Source organism: Carassius gibelio, chromosome A8 (genome assembly GCF_023724105.1).
Source record: "Carassius gibelio isolate Cgi1373 ecotype wild population from Czech Republic chromosome A8, carGib1.2-hapl.c, whole genome shotgun sequence".
Classification (NCBI taxonomy): Eukaryota; Metazoa; Chordata; class Actinopteri; order Cypriniformes; family Cyprinidae; genus Carassius; species Carassius gibelio.
Window position 1 is genome coordinate 8,383,552 of NC_068378.1, and position 19,841 is coordinate 8,403,392.

The 19,841-nt window shown below is 35.7% G+C and overlaps 2 protein-coding genes across 4 annotated transcripts in view; one reads left to right on the forward strand and one right to left on the reverse strand.

The window, feature by feature from the left end:
* LOC128018333 (disintegrin and metalloproteinase domain-containing protein 9) overlaps positions 1–13,730 on the reverse strand; it is a 39,063-nt gene extending 25,333 nt beyond the window's left edge. Inside the window, exons 1-2 of one of the 2 annotated variants that reach the window (XM_052603787.1) lie at positions 13,269–13,730; positions 9,407–9,504 (exon numbers count right to left, since the gene is read on the reverse strand). In XM_052603787.1, coding sequence (XP_052459747.1) covers positions 9,407–9,504; positions 13,269–13,350 — 180 coding nt within the window. In that variant the 5' untranslated portion in view covers positions 13,351–13,730. The remainder of the gene's footprint in view (positions 1–9,406; positions 9,505–13,268) is intronic. The other variant, XM_052603786.1, reaches the window with a different exon arrangement.
* Positions 13,655–18,473, forward strand: LOC128018334 (8-oxo-dGDP phosphatase NUDT18). 2 transcript variants are annotated; one of them, XM_052603789.1, is made up of 4 exons: positions 13,655–13,807; positions 14,592–14,764; positions 15,314–15,527; positions 17,525–18,473. In XM_052603789.1, exons 2-4 carry the CDS (start codon positions 14,603–14,605, stop codon positions 18,139–18,141), a joined length of 993 nt encoding a protein of 330 aa, XP_052459749.1. In that variant the 5' UTR covers positions 13,655–13,807; positions 14,592–14,602; the 3' UTR covers positions 18,142–18,473. The 2 variants fall into 2 exon arrangements, with proteins under 2 accessions (XP_052459749.1, XP_052459748.1); XM_052603788.1 differs by lacking the exon at positions 13,655–13,807 and adding an exon at positions 14,037–14,200.
* The last annotated feature ends 1,368 nt before the right edge of the window (positions 18,474–19,841 follow it).

Here is a 19,841-nt window from a genome sequence, read left to right on the forward strand (position 1 = left end):
TTAATGACTATATATATATATATATATATATATATATTAATATGGAAAAAATGTTTAGTGTAAAAAGTTTATGTGTAGTGTAAACATCATTTCAGGGAAACCGGTGTGGTGAGTCTAACTGCTGTCAGGAAGTGGTGGATGTTTGAACATAGATTTTTCTTTGAACTCAATTTTACACCTGCCCTAACATGCCAAACATTCAAACAGACTCTTCCTCTTGCTCTTTGTCTCTCTCTAAGAGTATGGAAAGAGATACTGAGAGAAAACTGGATTTTCTTCTCTCTTTTTGAGTTTCAAAAGTCACTACATGGAAAAAAAAACCCAAACCCACCACAGAAATTGTCCCAGACAATGTTGTTTTTGTTAACTAAAACTAAAACCAGAACCATTGTTGTTAAAGTGGATGAAAGATCAAATAAATATAACAAATAAACTTTATTTAAATGAGAAATGTTGCCATGGCATCTAAACCGAAATGAAACAAGTATAAGCTGAAGTACAAAAAAATTACTAAAATAAAATAAATGTAAATAAAAGCTAAACATAAATAAAAAAAACTAATATATAATAATAAAAATAATAACTAAAAATGACAAAAGCATATGGAAAAATGTAACAATATAGTAATGAAAATTTAAGAAAATATAAAAATAAAAGCTAATTCTAAATACTAATAACTACTCTAATATTATATAAGTGGAGTAATAAATAAAGAAAAATATATATACACTAAAATGACAATGACAAAAGACAAAAACGATCAATGAAGTTTAGAAAGCATAATGGAGTGAATAAAAAATGTGTCTGTTTGTAGAAAGCAATCATATGGCTTCAAAAAGACTCATTGTTTGGCTTTTCATCCACTCCTTTTTAGTTTTTTTCTGGAAAACTGGTTGGACATTCTGCCTAAGAGTTCCTTTTGTGTTTCACAAAATAATAATTATAATAAAATTAAAATAATGTCTTAATCATCATAGCTTTATTACCATTCAGGAATTCAGGATAAAGTAACAAAAGTGCAGCAAATGGCCATTTTATGTCACAAACAAATAAACATGTTTTTCATTAAATAATGCTGAAACTTTTTTACAACAAACAGATTCAGTGTGAACGTTGCTTGTTTATGTCTATAGGTGTTGAGGGTTTCAAGGCTATGCCAGCACAAACACACTCTGTCATCGAGCAAACTTTGAGTAGCGGACTGTTTCTCAATGACACAGAGGTGAGAGGAGCGCTGTGTGTTTGTTTGTGCCATGCGTCTCTCAGCGTGGTTCTGGCAGAGATAGACTTTTAATAACTACGCCCACGCTGCTGGGCATGTGTGCCGGCCAGATGGTTCCTGTGCCATTATCTCTGAAGCACCGCTGGCTTAGATATGAGCAGATACAAAACCATTCACAAAAAATGGGAAAAGAGAGGACACGGGGAGAATGAGAGGGACCTGCTTAAGATCATAGTCACACAGTTAATGGCCAGTGAGTGGGAGCTCATGAAAAGATACAAGAAAAAAATCTATTAAGACTTTTTTAATGAAAAAAAAAATGACAGGATTTCAGCAGACTTTAAAACAGTTTAAGTTTACTTCTACTGAACTGACTATTATGTTAAATATAACTGCATTTTCTCTACTGCATACAGTATTTACACTTTTCAAAAACATATAATAGACAAATAAAAGTGTTTCTTTTTTTTTTTGTCTAGGCTTGATTTGAGTGTATGAGGTGCAGTCTATCGTGTTAATGCTTAATTTTGAAAAAAAAAAAAAAAAAATCCACATTTACTGTCCCTTCTCTGAGAAACACACTGATCGTTTGCTTCTTTTGTGAAGCCCCTCCCTCCGATATAGGCGATGGGCTCTGATTGGTTAGTGTAACGAAGTTCATAAGTGGGGAAGGAGGAGGCGAGAACCGGCGAACGTTTAAATCAAATTTTAATAACAAAATAAACACAAAGATACACTGTTATTTGTAAATGCTACTGCCTATGCTAGCTTTAAATATAAGTTTTTCTCCTGATTAAAGCTTTAATACAGCATGGCAACTGCACACTCATCCATGTTTAACGCTTCTCATAGCTATGTGAAAAAAAGTGCATAATGGGAACAGTTTATTGACGGGGCTGAGCTTTCACCCTTAAGCATAAATAAATTGGTGAAAAAAAAAAAACCTTTACAATAAAACTTCCATTCCCATCAGGTTCACAGAGAAAGTTATTAATTTTACAGTGTATGATGTAGCTGTCCATCAGTGTAAACAATGTGCAAATAATTAAACCAAGAAAAAAGTACATGATTTATAAAGTTATTGGCTTCTAAAGTAAGGAGTCGACTCTGAATCGCTGAAACGAGTCGTTTATAGATTTCAAATCTTTTGCCCATCTCTATGTACGTCACTAGGAACACTTTGCATAATAATCTCCACCTACCGTCTTGGGAGAAACAAAACTATGACCTGCCCCACCCCCACACACAGACGCTCTGGTTGGTGTGAGAGCATCATGTCGAGGAGACAGTGTGTTTTTAATTGTAAAGGCAAGTTTGTTTTATTTTCACTGCCAAAGAATGAAGATCAGAAGAACCAATGGCTAAAATTCATTTTCACCACAATACCAGAGCAGTACAACAAATCCCTTTTGTTGTGTTTTCAACATTTCACTGATGTGATTTTCAAAGCGTTTGGCCATAAAAGAGGGTTCATTACCAACTTCATTTAGAACAACGAGCATCTCCGAATCACAACGTGAAGTATGATTATGAAGTTATGTGTCTGTTTTCTCCCGAGCGTCTTATCAGTATGTGTGCTGTCTGCAGCCTGTCTGCGCTGATCGTCATGTACAAACACGTCATTAAAATGAAGTGTAACTCCGTGAATACTCAACGAAGAGACATGAGAGAGATATCTATAGACCCTTTTACAGTTGGTAAACAAGGTGACGTATTTGTGTGGGCGGGGCTTAGCTGGAGGCAGAAAGATTCCCCTCAACACTTGAACAAACGGTAGCTAGCTATGGAAGCATATGGGTAGCATTATTCAATTTGGGATGTAATATGCAAAATGACAATGCAATATGTAAAATGGCAATGCATTTCTGTATTTACATTTACATTTCCCAATACATTTGTGCAACGTTTGGTGCAAAATGAAAATGAAAATTAAATTACATAATTTTCATTTGCCATTTACTACACCAGTTTTAAAATGTAAAATGAATATTAATTTTAACGCTTTATAAGTTGCAAAATTAAAATGAAAATGTATTACAGAAATGATTAGATATGTCTAACATGTTAAAGCAAAAACTGTGGCAAAATGATCATTTAAATGCTATTTTTCTTAATTGCATTAACACTCACAGTCAAGACACTTACGATTGCATTTTCATTCGGTGTCCCGCAATGAATGTAGCAAAATTCAATGTGCACATTGAAAATGCATTCCGAGCCGATCACGTGTCCCCGCCCTCGCGCCACGTCAATCATTGTGTGAACAAGGCGGGGCTTGCAGAAGGTCAGAGACTCAAGTCTCAAGAAGAGGATTCAATCAAGTGAGACAACATGGACAAGACAGTTGGTCCGTGTATGTTCTGATCATTTCGGTTTATGGCTTCAATATTTCATTCGGATTTGTGGGCGGAGCTGAAACGCTGCTTTCATCTGATTGGTCGAATCGGATCGGTTTTCATCTGACAGCCTTCAGCTCGGTCTTGTCATTCTTTCAGGCAAAATAAGAGTCAGTGCGAGTGAAGCACTGAAATGTCTGAAACTACACTCACTGTTAATTAGCATAATATTTGAATCAGATGTAGCTGGGCAAATTCGTGCTGCTGAGACCTGCAAATTATTTCTAGGTTGTAGTATTGTATGAATATTGTCCCACTGATAAATACAGTGCAAATAGTTCTGTCCCTTTGGATAACAGTGAAGTGGAAATTAAAATCAGTAATAGACTGAACAGTTCCATGTCTGTAACATTTACCACTCTCATCTTTTAAGTCATAAGGCACTAGGTATGTGTGTGTGTGACATTAATAAATAATTGTAAAAATGAATATAGTTACATTTCTAAATAAAAATTGTAAAATTAGCTCCATGCTGCTCAGTGCTCCTGTAGCCTACCCCAGAGCGCCCTCTCGCGGCTGTAGACGGTAATGTTTTCTCTTGGTCTTGAATAAATGTGACATATAGTCCAGTGCGACTTATATATGTTTTTTTCCTCGTCATGACGTATTTTTGGACTGATGCAACTTATACCGAAAAATACAGTTAACATTATTATTATTATTTATAATGAGAGTAATTGACACAGACTAGAACTTTAATGTTTCACCCAATTCAGCTCATATCTTTAGACTCGTCCGACTCGTGTTGCTTGTATAACTGGCCAGACTTACCTTCCCAAAAAATCCTATTTAATTTTATTTAATAAATTTAACTATATTTATTTCCACTTTACTGTTATCCAAAGAGACAGAACTATTTGCACTGTTTTTTATCAGTGGGACAATATTCATACAATACTACAACCTAGAAATAATTTGCAGGTCTCAGCAGCACGAATTATGTGCCCAGCTACATCTGATTCAAATATTATGCTAATTAACAGTGAGTGTAGTTTCAGACATTTCAGCTGAAGGCTGTCAGAGGAAAACCGATCCGATTCGACCAATCAGATGAAAGCAGCGTTTCAGCTCCGCCCACAAGTCCGAATGAAATATTGAAGCCATAAACCGAAATGATCAGAACATACACGGACCAACTGTCTTGTCCATGTTGTCTCACTTGATTGAATCCTCTTCTTGAGACTTGAGTCTCTGACCTTCTGTAAGCCCCGCCTTGTTCACACAATGATTGACGTGGCGCGAGGGCGGGGACACGTGATCGGCTCGGAATGCATTTTCAATGTGCACATTGAGTTTTGCTACATTCATTGCGGGACACCGAATGAAAATGCAATCATAAGTGTCTTGACTGTGAGTGTTAATGCAATTAAGAAAAATAGCATTTAAATGATCATTTTGCCACAGTTTTTGCTTTAACATGTTAGACATATCTAATCATTTCAGTAATACATTTTCATTTTAATTTTGCAACTTATAAAGCGTTAAAATTAATATTCATTTTACATATTAAAACTGGTGTAGTAAATGGCAAATGAAAATTATGTAATTTAATTTTCATTTTCATTTTGCACCAAACGTTGCACAGATGTATTGTAAAATGTAAATGTAAATACAGAAATGCATTGCCATTTTACAGATTGCATTGTCATTTTGCATATTACATCCCAAATTGAATAATGCTACCCATATGCTTCCATAGTTAGCGAGTTTTCTTAGCTTGTTTTTTTAACAATGGCTGGAGAAAATCTGAATATATCTGCTTTATCTGAATATTTAAGGTAACTCACTGTCCGGGACCGCGATAATTATTTGAAAAAGTTAACTTTAACGGACGGAACCAGATTGGTCGACCCGTACACAATCACTCATTGGATGGACGATCTGACAGGATTACCTCCGATTGAGTGGCCTGACATCTACACTTACTTGATAGAGAAACCGAGCGTGTATAGTAAAGAGAAACTGAGGGTGCATAAATCCTTAGATTAAATAAAGAGTGACATTACAGTAAAATTATTATTAAGATGTAAATATTTTCTAGAAATAAAAATTCTGAAGACTGGAAAATAATTATAAACTTTCTGTATTTATTCTTTCTTACCATGTTCTTAAATTCCAGTCACAATTAATCACAACAATGTATATAAAATTTTCTCCGTCAATTCTGGCAACCAACAACACAACAAGACGACATTTTAAGCTCCTTGAGTAGCCGACCCTGTGTTGGTTTGTATTAGCCGCCTCCAGTTTTCCGTTTGTTTTGCCTCCAGCTAGCGCCGTGACGTACCTGTGACGTCCGCGCAAAAGGGGTCTATAGAAAGCTTGACATGTCTACTTTAAAACTAAACAAGTTCTGCTAACAGATATTCTGTGATAAAGTTATCCATATGAAAACAACGCGATGTCTGTTTTTCATGTCTCTCTTCTTTATATGTGACCACGCCCCCGCACTGAACGTGCTATTCAGATTCAAACTGAAGCGCGCGGCTTGAATACACACACACAGAAGAAAAAGCAGCAAGACTGTTCAAGTTTTTTATTTTACTGTTTGCTTCGTGATGAGAGGAATAAGACATAATTCACCCCAAACAGATGCTAACGCATAGTTTACCATGAAGTTGTGTGCGGAACAACCAATCAAACCTGACTATGTTAGTTGACCAATCAGAACACAGTATGCTACCGAAAGGTGGGGTTTAAGGAAACTGAATCTTTTGAACAGCTTTGCGCGAACCGTTTGGGGATCTCTGAGAATTGAGGTAATTTTAAAATGATATTTTGACAAAATGACAATGTTTTTTAACCTTGGATGGATTTAAACCTAATGTACAGGACTTATAAACAGTGATAGGAAGCTTAGAATTTTCATCTTACTGGCTCTTTAACTCTCATACTCATTATTGGCCACTACTGTTATCACGTGACAGGCAGTGCGCTTAACTGGATGTCACAGCAAGAGAAATGCTAATATTTAGGCATTTAGGCCATGGTTTAAGCTAGATTTTCCCATGGTTTGTGTTGGATAGGTATCGGACATAGGTATCGGATCATATTTTTCTCTCCCCTCCGATCTGATCTAGCGTTCTGGGCCAGCATTTGCACAATACCGATGTCGTGGATCGGATCGGGACATCCCTAATCCATAGCAAACAAGGAAAAGGATAAAAAGAAGGAAAAAAAGGAAACATTAAATGCCACATCCCCATCTCAACAGACTTCCCCTTAGTTTCATCCAGAAAGTTATTGATCTGTTCAACAGAATAAGAAACACCAAATATACCAACGTCTACATCAAGGCATGAATCGTCATCTCTTAATACTCTCAGCTTTTAACTCTTTTCTACTTCATCATTTAAACTTTCCTTAACTTCTAGCATCTCATCATCTTTGTGATTCAAAGCAACAATAACAATACAGCCATTAGACACTCCTTCTTCTCAATATTATCAGCAGCATTAACATTCACTTCGATTTTGTCACCATCATCACTATCTTCTTTCATTTGGGCTTCCTCTCTACGTTGCGTAGCAGCCTTGTTCCCACCATATTTGTCTCACTATTCTCACCCGACAAATGTGATGTCCCTGCAACAACTTCTGCTCGTTGTTTATGAGGGCAGGAAATTCTCTTGTGGCCAATATCACCACACTTGTAACAACGCAAATTATCAGTACTCGCATAAACCACGTAAGAGCTCTCTCCACACGTCACTCGAAATTAAACATCCAGTGTTTTAGTAGGAGATGACAAAAACTGTCATCTGTCATGTGAAAGACAAGACATGCTTAAGTTTGGCGGATTTACAACCCAAAGTACTCATTTTCACAGCACTTGCCATATTTCCAAAACATGTTAATTCTCGTACGATCACATCATCTTTAACAAACATAGTCACACTGGAAATTGTCACTTTTGTAGCTGGAGCATGCAGTGCTGTAATGGACAGAAAACTTTCTTTCACCCAAACCCCGCTTTTAATTAATCGACTTACCAGTTGTTCATTTTTTAGGAAAATAACAAGTGCTTTATTCATGTGAAATGCAGAAACAATATTATCGTGGCCTATTGGTTCCTCCAGGATTTCACCTTTTTTTTGTGATTTTTGCGATCAAAATGACTGATTTTGTGGTGGTAATTTCCATGAATTTGTGCTTATATATATATATATATATATATATATATATATATATATATATATATATCACATTTACCAAATTGACTCAAGTCAAGTCAAAGGATTGAAAATCGCTACTTTAAAACATTGATTTTTAAACTTGTGAATCTATTAGAATCATTTTTTGGGGTTGAAATCTGCTTGTTTACAGAGATTCTAGCACGCAGTAGAGGCGTGTCATTGTCTGTGTGTATTTCCATACTGGTTAAGCCGGTTTTGGTTTCTTTTGTTTTTGCCCACGCCCTCCAAGGAATGGATTTCAATAAAATCCATGCAAAATTCAAATCAGATCATTTTAGAAAACAGTATAGGATGTACCGAATATTCTTCAGTTTAATGCAAAACAGAAATACGACGAATAGAATATCAGACCTCTGTCATATGGCCAAAAATAAATGCAAAAAAAAAAAAAAAAAGCTTTTTGCATAGTTGTGTTTGACACATGAAAACTGTAACAATGTATTTTACAAGGTAAAACTATGTAACCTTGCTCTCACTCGAAATGTGTCCCCACATTAAGTCCTTGAATTTGAGGGTATTGGACCTGGGAAGTCCTTGAAAGGTTCTTGAGTTTGAAGTTAACCAAGCTGTGGGAACGCTGTATTAACAACTATCCAAACTGTTTTAGGCCTAAAAGAGTCTTTGTAGGCCTATGTTACCCTTAAATGTCAGAGAAAAGTTTTTGGTCTTTACAGGGGGTATGGCTTATCTAAATGAGATGTAAATGAGTCATATTGTCCTAGCAGGTGAGAACAGGTGAGAACTGCACAATCTTTAGAGGCCATTTTCTCCCATTTGAGCTTTTTTGAGTGCCTACCATCAAATGGCCACAACTTCTTCAAATATGATCAGATTTCCATGTGTTACACATCGTTGGAAAGGTTGGAGTCTACACTTTCAAAATCTGTGAATAACTCAAAATGCCCCAGAACCGACTTGTGTCCCTACTGTCCGTGATTGGTCACATATATAGGAAAATCTTTCAGAAATCTAATTTGAAATGTGCCACGTTTTAAAAGTGCATTCTTGGAAATAAAATTGGTTTTAATAATTTTTCACCATTTTCAAGAAACGTTTTAAATAGTGAATTTGTCTAAAAAAATGTTTTATTAAAAAATAAAAAGTAATGTGAACATTTTTTTTTTACAATTTGAATTTTAATGATTATTTTCAAAAACATTTTAAAATATATTTAAGGTACAAATAAATCTATTTTATTTTAATTATCAATAATAATTTATAATGACATCAGGACAGTTGTCCCACACATTTTTTACTTTACACAGGAAAAAATAATAATAATAATAATAATAATTCAGAGATCATAAACATATTCATTAAATAAGATGTGCATTTAAGCAATTTTATGTAAGAATACAATTTTTGTTCAATAATTTGACAGAACTAAACAAGTTTTGGGTTTCTCTACATTTGAAACCTAAACTTCTGGTCAGAAAGGTCAAGGTGAATTTAACCTGATTTTCCTTTAATTTAATTGATTTTCCACATGCTGACACTTGTGATTAAAAAGTAAATGTGTGTGTGTGTGTGTGTGTGTGTGTGTGTGTGTGTGTGTGTGTGTGAGAGAGAGAGAGAGAGAGTTTGTTTGTTTACCTTATCTGCACTGTCCTGGTTTCTCTTCTGTCTGCTGATGTGTTTCGGTACCGTCACCTCATATGAGGAGAGCCGAGACGTCTGCTGGTTTACTGAGTCTATGAACAGAGACAGTGCCATCACAACATTGTCTATAAATCACCATCAATTCAAACACAATGAATTATACAAGCTATGCAGGAAAACAGTGAGACGTCAGTATCTTTCACTGGATTTACAGGCAACTTTCATTCATTTCTCCATCTACTTCCCTCTATTATTCCTCTCACTGCAACAAAAATTGTTTTATAAATAACTGCTAGTGTGATCATCACAGATAATTAGATTGTTTGCAATTGACTGGTCAGCAATCAAGTGCCCAGTGTTTCCTGTAGGTGGAAATAGTGCTGAGCTAGCTAGGGTCTCATGGAGATAGAGAAAGAGCTCAGGAAAGTGAGGCATCCCACCCGCTCCTGAGTCATCAGACAACAAGTTAGAAGAGACTTCCAGCACTGTTTTCCCGAAAAGGATGTAGTGCAGATAAGCCAGAACAATTAATAATGCTTCCTCTCTACTGAACAGTCACAAAAAATTATCAGATTTATCTCGATGTCCTTCAATAATTCACATCATTCTCAGCTCAAAACATGTCATCAAATACTTAATGCTAAACCTTAGATGCTAAAATATATGTGCTTAAGTAAGCAGTCATTTAAGATACACTTTTAATTCAATTTACTGGACTTAATGTAGCCAGTGTTGACAGAACTGTCACATGCTCCATCAGACCAGAGCTGCACTTGTCGTTCATGTGTGCTTGGAAACTTACAGAAATCAATGTTGCAATTGTGAGAATAATATATTTATTTCTGTCATGAAGTTACATTATAATAGATGTATAATTGCAAGTTATTAACAACAGCAAATTAATACACAAACATTTAAATAAACTCAAAAACATAACATCTAACTTAAATGGCTTTATATGAGTCTAAAATATTCATCAATGAATTAACCTAAATATATTACTATATAATAAAACAAAAAAGTACTTGTTTTTTAATGGGTTAAATCAGGTAGAAATAGATTATGGTAACAATGGCAGGCTAACTTTTTTTTCAAGAAAATTAAAGATTTAACGAAAAAAAAGAGAGAAAGAAATATATTTAAAAAATTGCTATGAATAATCATTTTATTTATTTATTATTTTACTATATTCTTCCTGCTGTACTAGGTATGTCTCACTGAAGACTTGTTTTGGTTATCCTTTACTATATGTGATCATTTGTTAACATTAGTTAACATGAACAAACAACAAAGAATACAGCATTTATTTCCCTTAGTTAAAGGGGTACATAACATTCTTAAAATTATTTTAAAAAATTGTTTAACTTTGGCCATGTTTAGCATGAGAATCCATCTCTTTAACACTGTGAACAACTCTAAATACATGAAACACCATTGTAGTCCCCCTTTAATGTGAATTTAATAATGTTTACACATGGTGAGCTAACCAAAATTAACAAAGGTTAATAAATTCTGTAAAACTATATTGCTCATAGGTAGTTTACGTTAACAAAAGCATTAACTAATGTTAACAAATTATAAAGTTTTACCCTTATTTTCACATTGAGAGACATGTTTTTAGACAGTTTAAAAACTTTTGAGAGTTCAATCAACCAAGACAACGTCCTTGTCCTATTCAAATGATGGGTTTTGTTGAATGAGTTTAATTTTGTTTATGAGTGCAGTAAAATAAATCAATGAGATGTCCATCTACTGGATCTACAAGATCTACTTCCACAAACTACCTCTTACGTGTGGCAGAAATGACTTGCATGCATTTCATACAGATCTTAAAGTAAGAGCCTGTACGACTCAAGGGCGAGGAGACGCCCATAAATTCGGAATTAGCCCAAATACGCTATTATTGAACTGCTTAAGCTTCTTAAACCTTCACTCAGCCAGGCAGAGATGAAGGTATGTGTAGACCAGACTTGATATTGTTTCCTATCAAAATAAAATCTCTCTGTAGGACAGACAAGCACCACTGCAAAACCTGAAAGGCTCAAACAAACACTGATGCAATGGTGAAGTGAAACTTCATTCCAATATTGTAATATTATGTGCATGTCTTTTTGGCCAGCTGATTTCACCACAAGTAAAATAAATGTAAATGTAAACATATAAAGAGCATTAGGTCTATGGCAAGCATTTTTAACGTTTATTCTTTGAAACTGAATAGCACTTATTTTTATGTTACTGTTGAAACAATTTTAATCACAAGTTGTCCAACAGTGACTAGCATGTTTTTCAACATTTAACAAAGTATTCACATAAATTATTACAAAAGTAAAGAGTATAAAAATAACTTAATCATGAGAACATAATCATAACATACTAGTAATAATTGCTTTAATATACTGTTGTATTGTTACTAGGGATGGGTATCGAAAACCGGTTCCATTTTAGAACCGGTTCCAAATTTACAAGAACCGAGTATTTCGATAAGACGCGTGCATTTTGATTCTGCTTAACGATTCCTGCGTTCACATTTCAATTTGATCAAAAAAGATTAAGTGCGGGAACGGAAAGAACTTGTGCCCTGTTTTTGTGCAGCGCACATGATTCGAAGCACACGTTTGTTTAGTTGTATTTATGATATTGCTAATTGATTTGTTTGTTCCTATGTTATTACTGACTGTTTACTTGTCTTTAACACTTTAATATTTGAAATGTATATGAATCTAGTTGTTTTTGCTATGGTATTTCTTTTTAAAGCACAGGCAAAATTCCTCGTGAAGTGTTTTTAGGCTGCTGATTTTTGCTCACGTTATTCAGCTGCAACAGAATGCGTTGTAAAAAGACAGAATACATGATTGACATCTAAATGTTTGGCTAAATTTATTTATTTATTTATTTTTGCAGTATGCTGTGTATATACTGTAAATAGTAAGGGAATGTTCTGTATGCATGAAATGCCCAGATTATCTGCTACATTTGCTGAAATTTGTACGTGTGAGTGAACCGGAGGCAGGGAATTATACATATAACACTTTTTTATACATAAATGTTGCTGTAATCTAAAAACAATATCGTAAATAGGACATAAATTGTACTTTAATCTCTACAGCACATTTCCGATCAAGTCAAATGACGTCACCTTTATCTCTATAGTGCTTTATACAGTAAAGATTACATCAAAGATATTGAATACTAAAAAAAATTGCAGAAATATAATAAGTAACAAATTTAAAATAATATTTCAACTATGCAAACAGAATTCAGTTCTACTGTGTTATTAGGTGGTATAGCGAGGTTTCTGTCCAAATAAAATGGCATTCATTTAATAATATGTTAAGTATGATAATTTAAACTCAATATGTTATTGCATACTGTTTTATAATGTACTACAGTACTGAATTATAAATATCTACCTAACTACTGTTTGCACAATTATTCTTAGGTCTGTTAAGTATGTAAAATTAATTAATTATGAAATAAGTTCAAGTGGGCATTATAGCATTTTTTACTAGTATGAATCATTAAATAACAAGCCTTTGTCATGTGGAAACACTTTAGGATACTACTCTGAAACATTTGTTGCTTATTGTATACGGTTTCAAACACTATTCTTTAAAAAAAATAGTTGGAGCTATACAGAGTGTACTGGGCACAGTAAGCAAATATGCCAGTTCAAACACCGCCATACAGAGAGCAGCGGGATTAAAAACCACAAAGCAAGTATAATTAAAGTGCAAGTTAATGTAAAGTAAATGTAAAGTATATTTCAAGTGCTCATTAATGGCTCAGATCAAAGCGTCAACACTAATAAGTGTTGAGGACATTAGGAGACTCGCAATGGTCTCGCGATTTCTCTCACCTTCACTGCAGTCAATGAGCGCGTGCAGCAGCAGACACAAAAAGGCGCTTTTCGCGAAACGACAACAAACTGCATTAAACATGTCTGTGAAGTATCCGTGATGAACTGCCGTCCCGAAGTAACCTCAAATGTTGCCCTCTCTTCCTTATCCAGGCGTTGTCCTCCACGCAATGGCTATGAGCTCTCTCCACATAACGCTCCCGTGGAGAAAAAATAGATTCGCTGTTTCAGCTACCTGCTCATTTTGTTTCACTTTATACTTCTGTAATAAGTTTGTTATAAAGTTCGTCGCAGCTCGCGGATCCTGATGTGTTGGTATAGCAGAAACTGGTGCTGTTTCGGTTCTCGTTTCCTAATCTTTGGATTATGTTATTCGCTCGTACTCGCGTCGCCAAAGAGCCCCGTCTGTAGAGGGCGAAACCGAGCATGCGTCAACACACGGGACGGGTTAACCCTTCATCTCGGCCTGCTGTAACAAAAACACGCTGAACACGAATACATATATGCATTTAATTACTTTCGGCTGCTAGCAAAAGTAGGTACGTTACTAAGGCAAGGAAAACAGAAAAAACGTGTTTTGGAGTAGTAGGTTAGTCTGTTATTGTTGCTTTTTTAAGTTAGGGACAGTCTAAAAACTACATACATTTAAATCTTGTTCTCACCAAACTAAACTGCGACGTTTCCTCTTTTTAAAACAACTGTTGTTTATTTATAGTTGGTTTCGGGTAATCTATTAATTGTCACTAAAGAAAAAGACTCTAAAAAACTCTAAAATATCAAGTTTCAAAACGAAACTACAAATACTATACTTTGACTCGGCTCCCTAAGTAAGTCACGCGTGTTATCGCGATAGTTCCAACAACTGATGCTTTGAGTCATATCTATGCTTTGCTTTCAGTATTCATCTTCTCTTTCATTACCGGCGGTTTTAGGTTAGTACACATGTAAATAAAAAGAATGGAAGTGTATGAATTAGATTTTAATAACAATACTTAATTATCTCGGTTGAAATTGCTTGTTTCACGGTATGTTTATGCTGCTTCGCTAACTTTTAAGTGGCAAACGCCAGGTTGCATTCATTTCTTCATATATCATTATGAAACGATAGCGAGGTCAAGCAAATCCTGTACATATAACTGACGTGTTTTAAAAGCCTATCGTTACAGGTACATTATGGTCAGCGTTTTGTCAAGGTTTTTCAGTGACACTGACAAATAAAATAATGTTATGATGCCTAAAAATTCCGTCCCCGTTGGCAATCACTGTATCTGAAGCTGCCATAATTTGATAAACATACTAATTATGTTTTATGGTGTTATCAAGGCAACCCCAGGATGGACTCAAAGGCAGAGATTCTGGAGGAGACCTTAGAGATGCTTTTGAAGGGTGAAGGACTCGAGATGAGAGAGTTTGATTCAGTCCCTGAACAAGTGAAGCCTGTCATACTGAGGAAAAGTGTGTGTTACATTGTCAGCGGAGTTATCTTCAACTCAAAGGTGAAGATGTTGTCATTCTTGCATGTCTTTTAGAGTCTGTCCAGTGTGCATTCATTACAGACAGCCCCCATTAATGAGCTGTACAGTTTCACTTGGACGAGCATGACCTTGCTCTCTTTTCACTAGTTTGGTAACAAGGTACACAATTAAAGGCAACAGAGTCAAAGAGGTTTTCGTGAGGTGGCCTTACACCTCACAAAATTATTCAATTTCAAATAACTCTAAATGGACATCTTCCTGGACATGATACAGATGTTGAAAGATCTGTCTTTGTATTTTTTCTATTTAAATTTTTGAAGTAACTTGTTTTGGTGGCTTTCACTTTCCTCACGTCTATCTCTCAATCACAACTGTACCTCATGTTAAAAATCTAACCAACTGACACTGATCTTACAACGTTCTCCCAGTTGTATGTGTTGAATACAAAACATCATCAACATATTCAGATACTTCATCTGTGATAAATATTTCTCGATGTTTCACTACCCGTGATTAGTCAACTTGTCTAGACACAGAAGTTGTGCTTGTGTGTTGGTTTGCGTCATACAGGATGAGGTGTTAATGGTTCAGGAGGCAAAGACGGAGTGTTATGGCAGATGGTATCTCCCTGCGGGACGCATGGAGGAGCGTGAAAGCATTATAGAGGCGCTGCAGAGAGAGGTCAAGGAGGAGGCAGGAATAGACTGCCAGCCAATCACACTGCTGATGGTTCAAGAACAAGGACCAAAGTGGGTTCGCTTCGTCATCCTTGCAGAGGAAAAAGGTTAGAATGAGTGTCTGATTTTAACAACATTATATATATATATAAAACTTGGTTATTTTTTTTCGTAAAGAGTAATCCCAATTTTATTTCTCCAAACCATTCATCCCTAAAAGGATTTTGCACTTAAAAAAAAAAAGTTAATAAATTTTGAAGATAAAAAAAGCCTTTATTCTGTAAGTAAATTAAGATAAAAAAAAAAAAAAATCTTTGCAAATGCAATCTCCAACAAAATCACTTTAATCATTCTAGAATATCTAATTCTTTTCAGATAACCTTTTAAGTCATCTGCCATCTGGTGTAAAAAAAAAATCCTTTCACAATATAAATCATAGAAAAATTTAATATTGCAGAATTATTTTTTCAATATCAAACTGTGATTTGCTATGTGTTTCCCATCCTCTACCTTTAAAGGCCGTGTTGCAAGGTTAATTTTTTAACGAATATGTGCAATTTGCTTGTTGGTAATAAACATTTAAACTGTTATCCATCGATTGTATGTTGTTGGGTATCACAAAACGGAATATAATACGAAAAAATAGGTACTATCTTACAGCGGTCTCCTTTCCCCCACAATGCATTGCATCACGTCACGTTGGGGAGAGAATTTACCAAAGCCGCCTTGAGAGCATTGAGTGTGACTAGAGAGACGAGTGTATTCAGATAGCGCAGAACGCAGATTATAGATAAATAGATAAATACATATATATAGATAGACTAGATACAGTATATAGATAGATAGACAGACAGATAGATAGTGAGATAGCAACTAACAGCGACCCAAACGCACTCACTTCCCTACAGCACAAGCTTTCTAACGCAGTTTACATGGGACGGCACCCACACAAGCTCCTGTCAAACACAGCGACAGACACACGGCTACGTTTGCACGTGTGTGTGTGTGTCGTTATTGCGCACTGCTATTTGTAAACTAGCTCCAGTGCTCATTGCTGCGATGCTAAATGATAGCAACTCACCAGGACACTTCACCAACTCTCCACTCATTCTCCTCGGACCATGCATAGGCTTTGACGGACATCAGTTCTTGCCAATTCCTCATTTGCCCTCTCACGGCTGGCTCGATGTGGGTCATCATACATGTTTGCTCTCGCCACCTCTTCCTCATCCCAGTCAGTCGCTATAGTTCTGATGCTGCGTTCCAGGCAGGTTTTTGAGCTCGTAATCACTATTTCATACCACTACTAACGACTTTGTACCGTTCCAGGCAAGTTACGCCAAACTTTCTGAGCGCAATTGTAACTAGATTATTTATTTTATTGCAACGTTGCATTGACCTAAAATCATTTTTTCAACGTGTACTACTACTTGCGTAAACACTGCATCCGCAGGCAGTATTATTCGTATGGGCTGTCATCGTTGTTTCGCGTGCTGTGTGACCTCGGAACTCGGAGTGCAATGAACTAGTATGAGACACGAGTTCACAGATGGGAAGTCACGGATTTGATTGCCGTTCCAGTGCACTTTCATGAGTTTAAGGTTGGAATAACACGGGTTACGGGCTGCCTGGAACGCAGCATCATACTAGACTGAGGCTACCTTTCCTCGACTTCTCCCCAACATGACGTCATCACCGAGTTGCGTAAAAAAAACCGTTAATACCAAAAACTTAAAAAATAGGTCTTTAAGACCATTTTTGAGACATTTTAAAAATGATATACATATCTTGAGTGATTTATGTACCCATTAATCGAAAGTGGTGTTTAACCTGCAACATGGCCTTTAAAGGGGTCTTGAACAGAGCAGGGTTAAACAGGCAGTGATGTAGAAGCAGGTGTTGATGAGCTTCTGCAGAGGCAGGGCTTAGCCACACTATTATCTCATGAAGTGGCACATTCAACCTGTCATTTTGGCAGATTGGCTTCAATATAAACTGTTTTTAAACTAATGAGAATGTTTTGATTTTATATCACAATGACCTCTTATATCAAGGGAATTTTAAGTTTGTAAAAAGCCAACACTTTTTTTTTTTGTGCAACCAGGAGGCTCTCTAAAGACAACAGCAGAAGCAGATTCTGAATCCCTTCAAGCTCAGTGGTGGGACCGCGAGTCCCCACTTCCTCTTCGCGCACCTGATGTACTGCCCCTCATTGAAGCTGGAATCAAATATCGCCGAAATCCCTCATTTCCTACATTACAACCTGTTGACCTCCCATGTCACGTTATCTGCCAAAGACTTTTCGTCACATTCATCTCCAGCAACGGTAGCAATGAGCCCCGTCTGTGGCTGCTTGTGAGCAGCAATGATGCCACTCCTCATCCCAGTCTTCCTATAGCAGTATCAGTTGATACATACAACACAATACCATGGGCTGCACACAGGCTGATTAAGGAGTGCATTCCTTCGTCATCCATACATGTTCAAACATGTGGCATTCTTGGAGTGCAACACAACGGGAGAATTCCAGGGAAAACAGACGGGATCTGCTTCAACATGCTTGTGCTGTTGGAAAATGTAGAGGATGGGGCTGAAATCAGCAGCCCACCACCATTGGAGGGTGATGCTTACAGATGGCATGACGTGACCAATCCGAGTCTGAAGGCAAAGATAATACAGAGAATTAAAGAAAAATCTGTTCTGCCTGTTCAGAGTCTATAGTGATGCTCTGTCACCCTAGAAGAGGATCAGGACATAACGAAGGCCAGAACTGAACCTGCATTTTCCATTAGAGCACCAAAGCTCAGTGTGTCTAAAGCTTGTTCAGTGGCCATACAAACCTCTTTGGCGTCTGCACTTTGTTTCGGTATAATGTTACTAAGAATTAATTCTAATATACACTGATACACATCCAGTATACAATCACTATATAATCTATTTAAAAAAACTAAAATAGTTCTGAATTTGTAACCCTTTGTGAAAAGGAAATGTGCTTAATTGTATTGATTGCACATTGTAGTGTACTTCAAATATTAAAACACATACTAATACTACATACTAAAACGTACTTTTAATTGAGTGTAAAGCAGTGGGTTAATTATTCTTATTATATTTAAAGTTAATATATTCTAAATGTACTACTATTACAGTTGCAACATTACAAATGTGAAATTATGACTACGTTTAAATAAATCAAGTATATTGTCAAGTAAAAAGTATATTGTCAAGTACACTCAAAAAAAAAAGTTACACAAAGTCTTAAAAATATAATAATGTTTCATTAGAATGTAAATTACATGCAATGAAGTGTCCGAAAACATTGTTTAGTTTGCACAAGTATATTATTATAAAGTATATTATTTCTGTAATGGGTACTCTTTTTAAAAGTATGCTGAAGTGTATTTCTTTTTGACAAAGGACTCTCATACTTAGGCAGGGACTATAGCTGTAGGTCAGCACAATCTGAATATAGCGCTGTCATAGCACTTCACCTCAGTCATCATCATATGAACAATTTAAAATAATTAATGCTGTAAGGAAAAAGTCATGAAAAATGGGTGTATGGTTGATGATAATGTAGGTTTAGCAATATTTCTTAGGTCCATCTTTGTAGTGTATTGAAGCATCAAAGTATCTGTTAATTTTATATTTGCACATTATAAAACTAGCTAGTACAGGAAATCACTTTTTCACTTTTCACATTATAGTACAGCTATTACAGTGTGGATGTATAGCAGTGGTTTTCAAGCTTTGGGTCACGAGAAAAATATGTACCAAAGTTCAAGACTCAGGGAAGAAGGAAAGAAACGTTACTGGTGTTGTGCTCAATTTTGAACAAACATTGTTTCCCCTAAACATACTCCTTAACATACCAATAGGGAACAACACCGGCCCTATCCTACTTCACTATATATATTGTGTTTTCCAATATGGGTTGCATCACTTTTAAAGAGAACAAAAATAGGGTTGCTCTTAAAACAGTTTGAAAACCAATGATTTATAGTTACCTCTGTTAAAAGAGCTCTTTCTTCATCTCAGTTTGGGTCATATTTTATCAAATCAACTATATAATCTATTCTAAGTTATAGCCTATTATTGATTATAAAATGCATTTATTATTTTGCATAATGTAGATTTTAATGTGCATGAGGTAAAGGATCTTCCAGGGTTTTCAGGGTTTGTTTGCCTGCTTGAAAAGTGTTTAAAATTAAAATGTTTGAAAGTGATACATGTTCAAAGTATAGCCTATATATCTTACAATACTGTCTAAACCACTATTTTGGGGAAAAAATAACTATTAAGATCTTTGCTTTATACGATATGTGACCATCCTGCTGTAAATTTTTTAATAAATATTATTGGAGGGAGTAATGTTGATGGGAGTTTTCATTACTAATTAAATCAGTTTATTGAAAGAGTGT

Excerpts from the sequence above, each read along its gene's own strand:
- LOC128018334 (XM_052603788.1), top strand. The coding sequence starts at position 14,152 with ATGCTTTGCTTTCAGTATTCATCTTCTCTTTCATTACCGGCGGTTTTA. Across the intron at positions 14,201-14,591 it reads TTCATTACCGGCGGTTTTAG|GCAACCCCAGGATGGACTCA; the intron begins GTTAGTACACAT and ends GGTGTTATCAAG. Across the intron at positions 15,528-17,524 it reads CATCCTTGCAGAGGAAAAAG|GAGGCTCTCTAAAGACAACA; the intron begins GTTAGAATGAGT and ends TTGTGCAACCAG.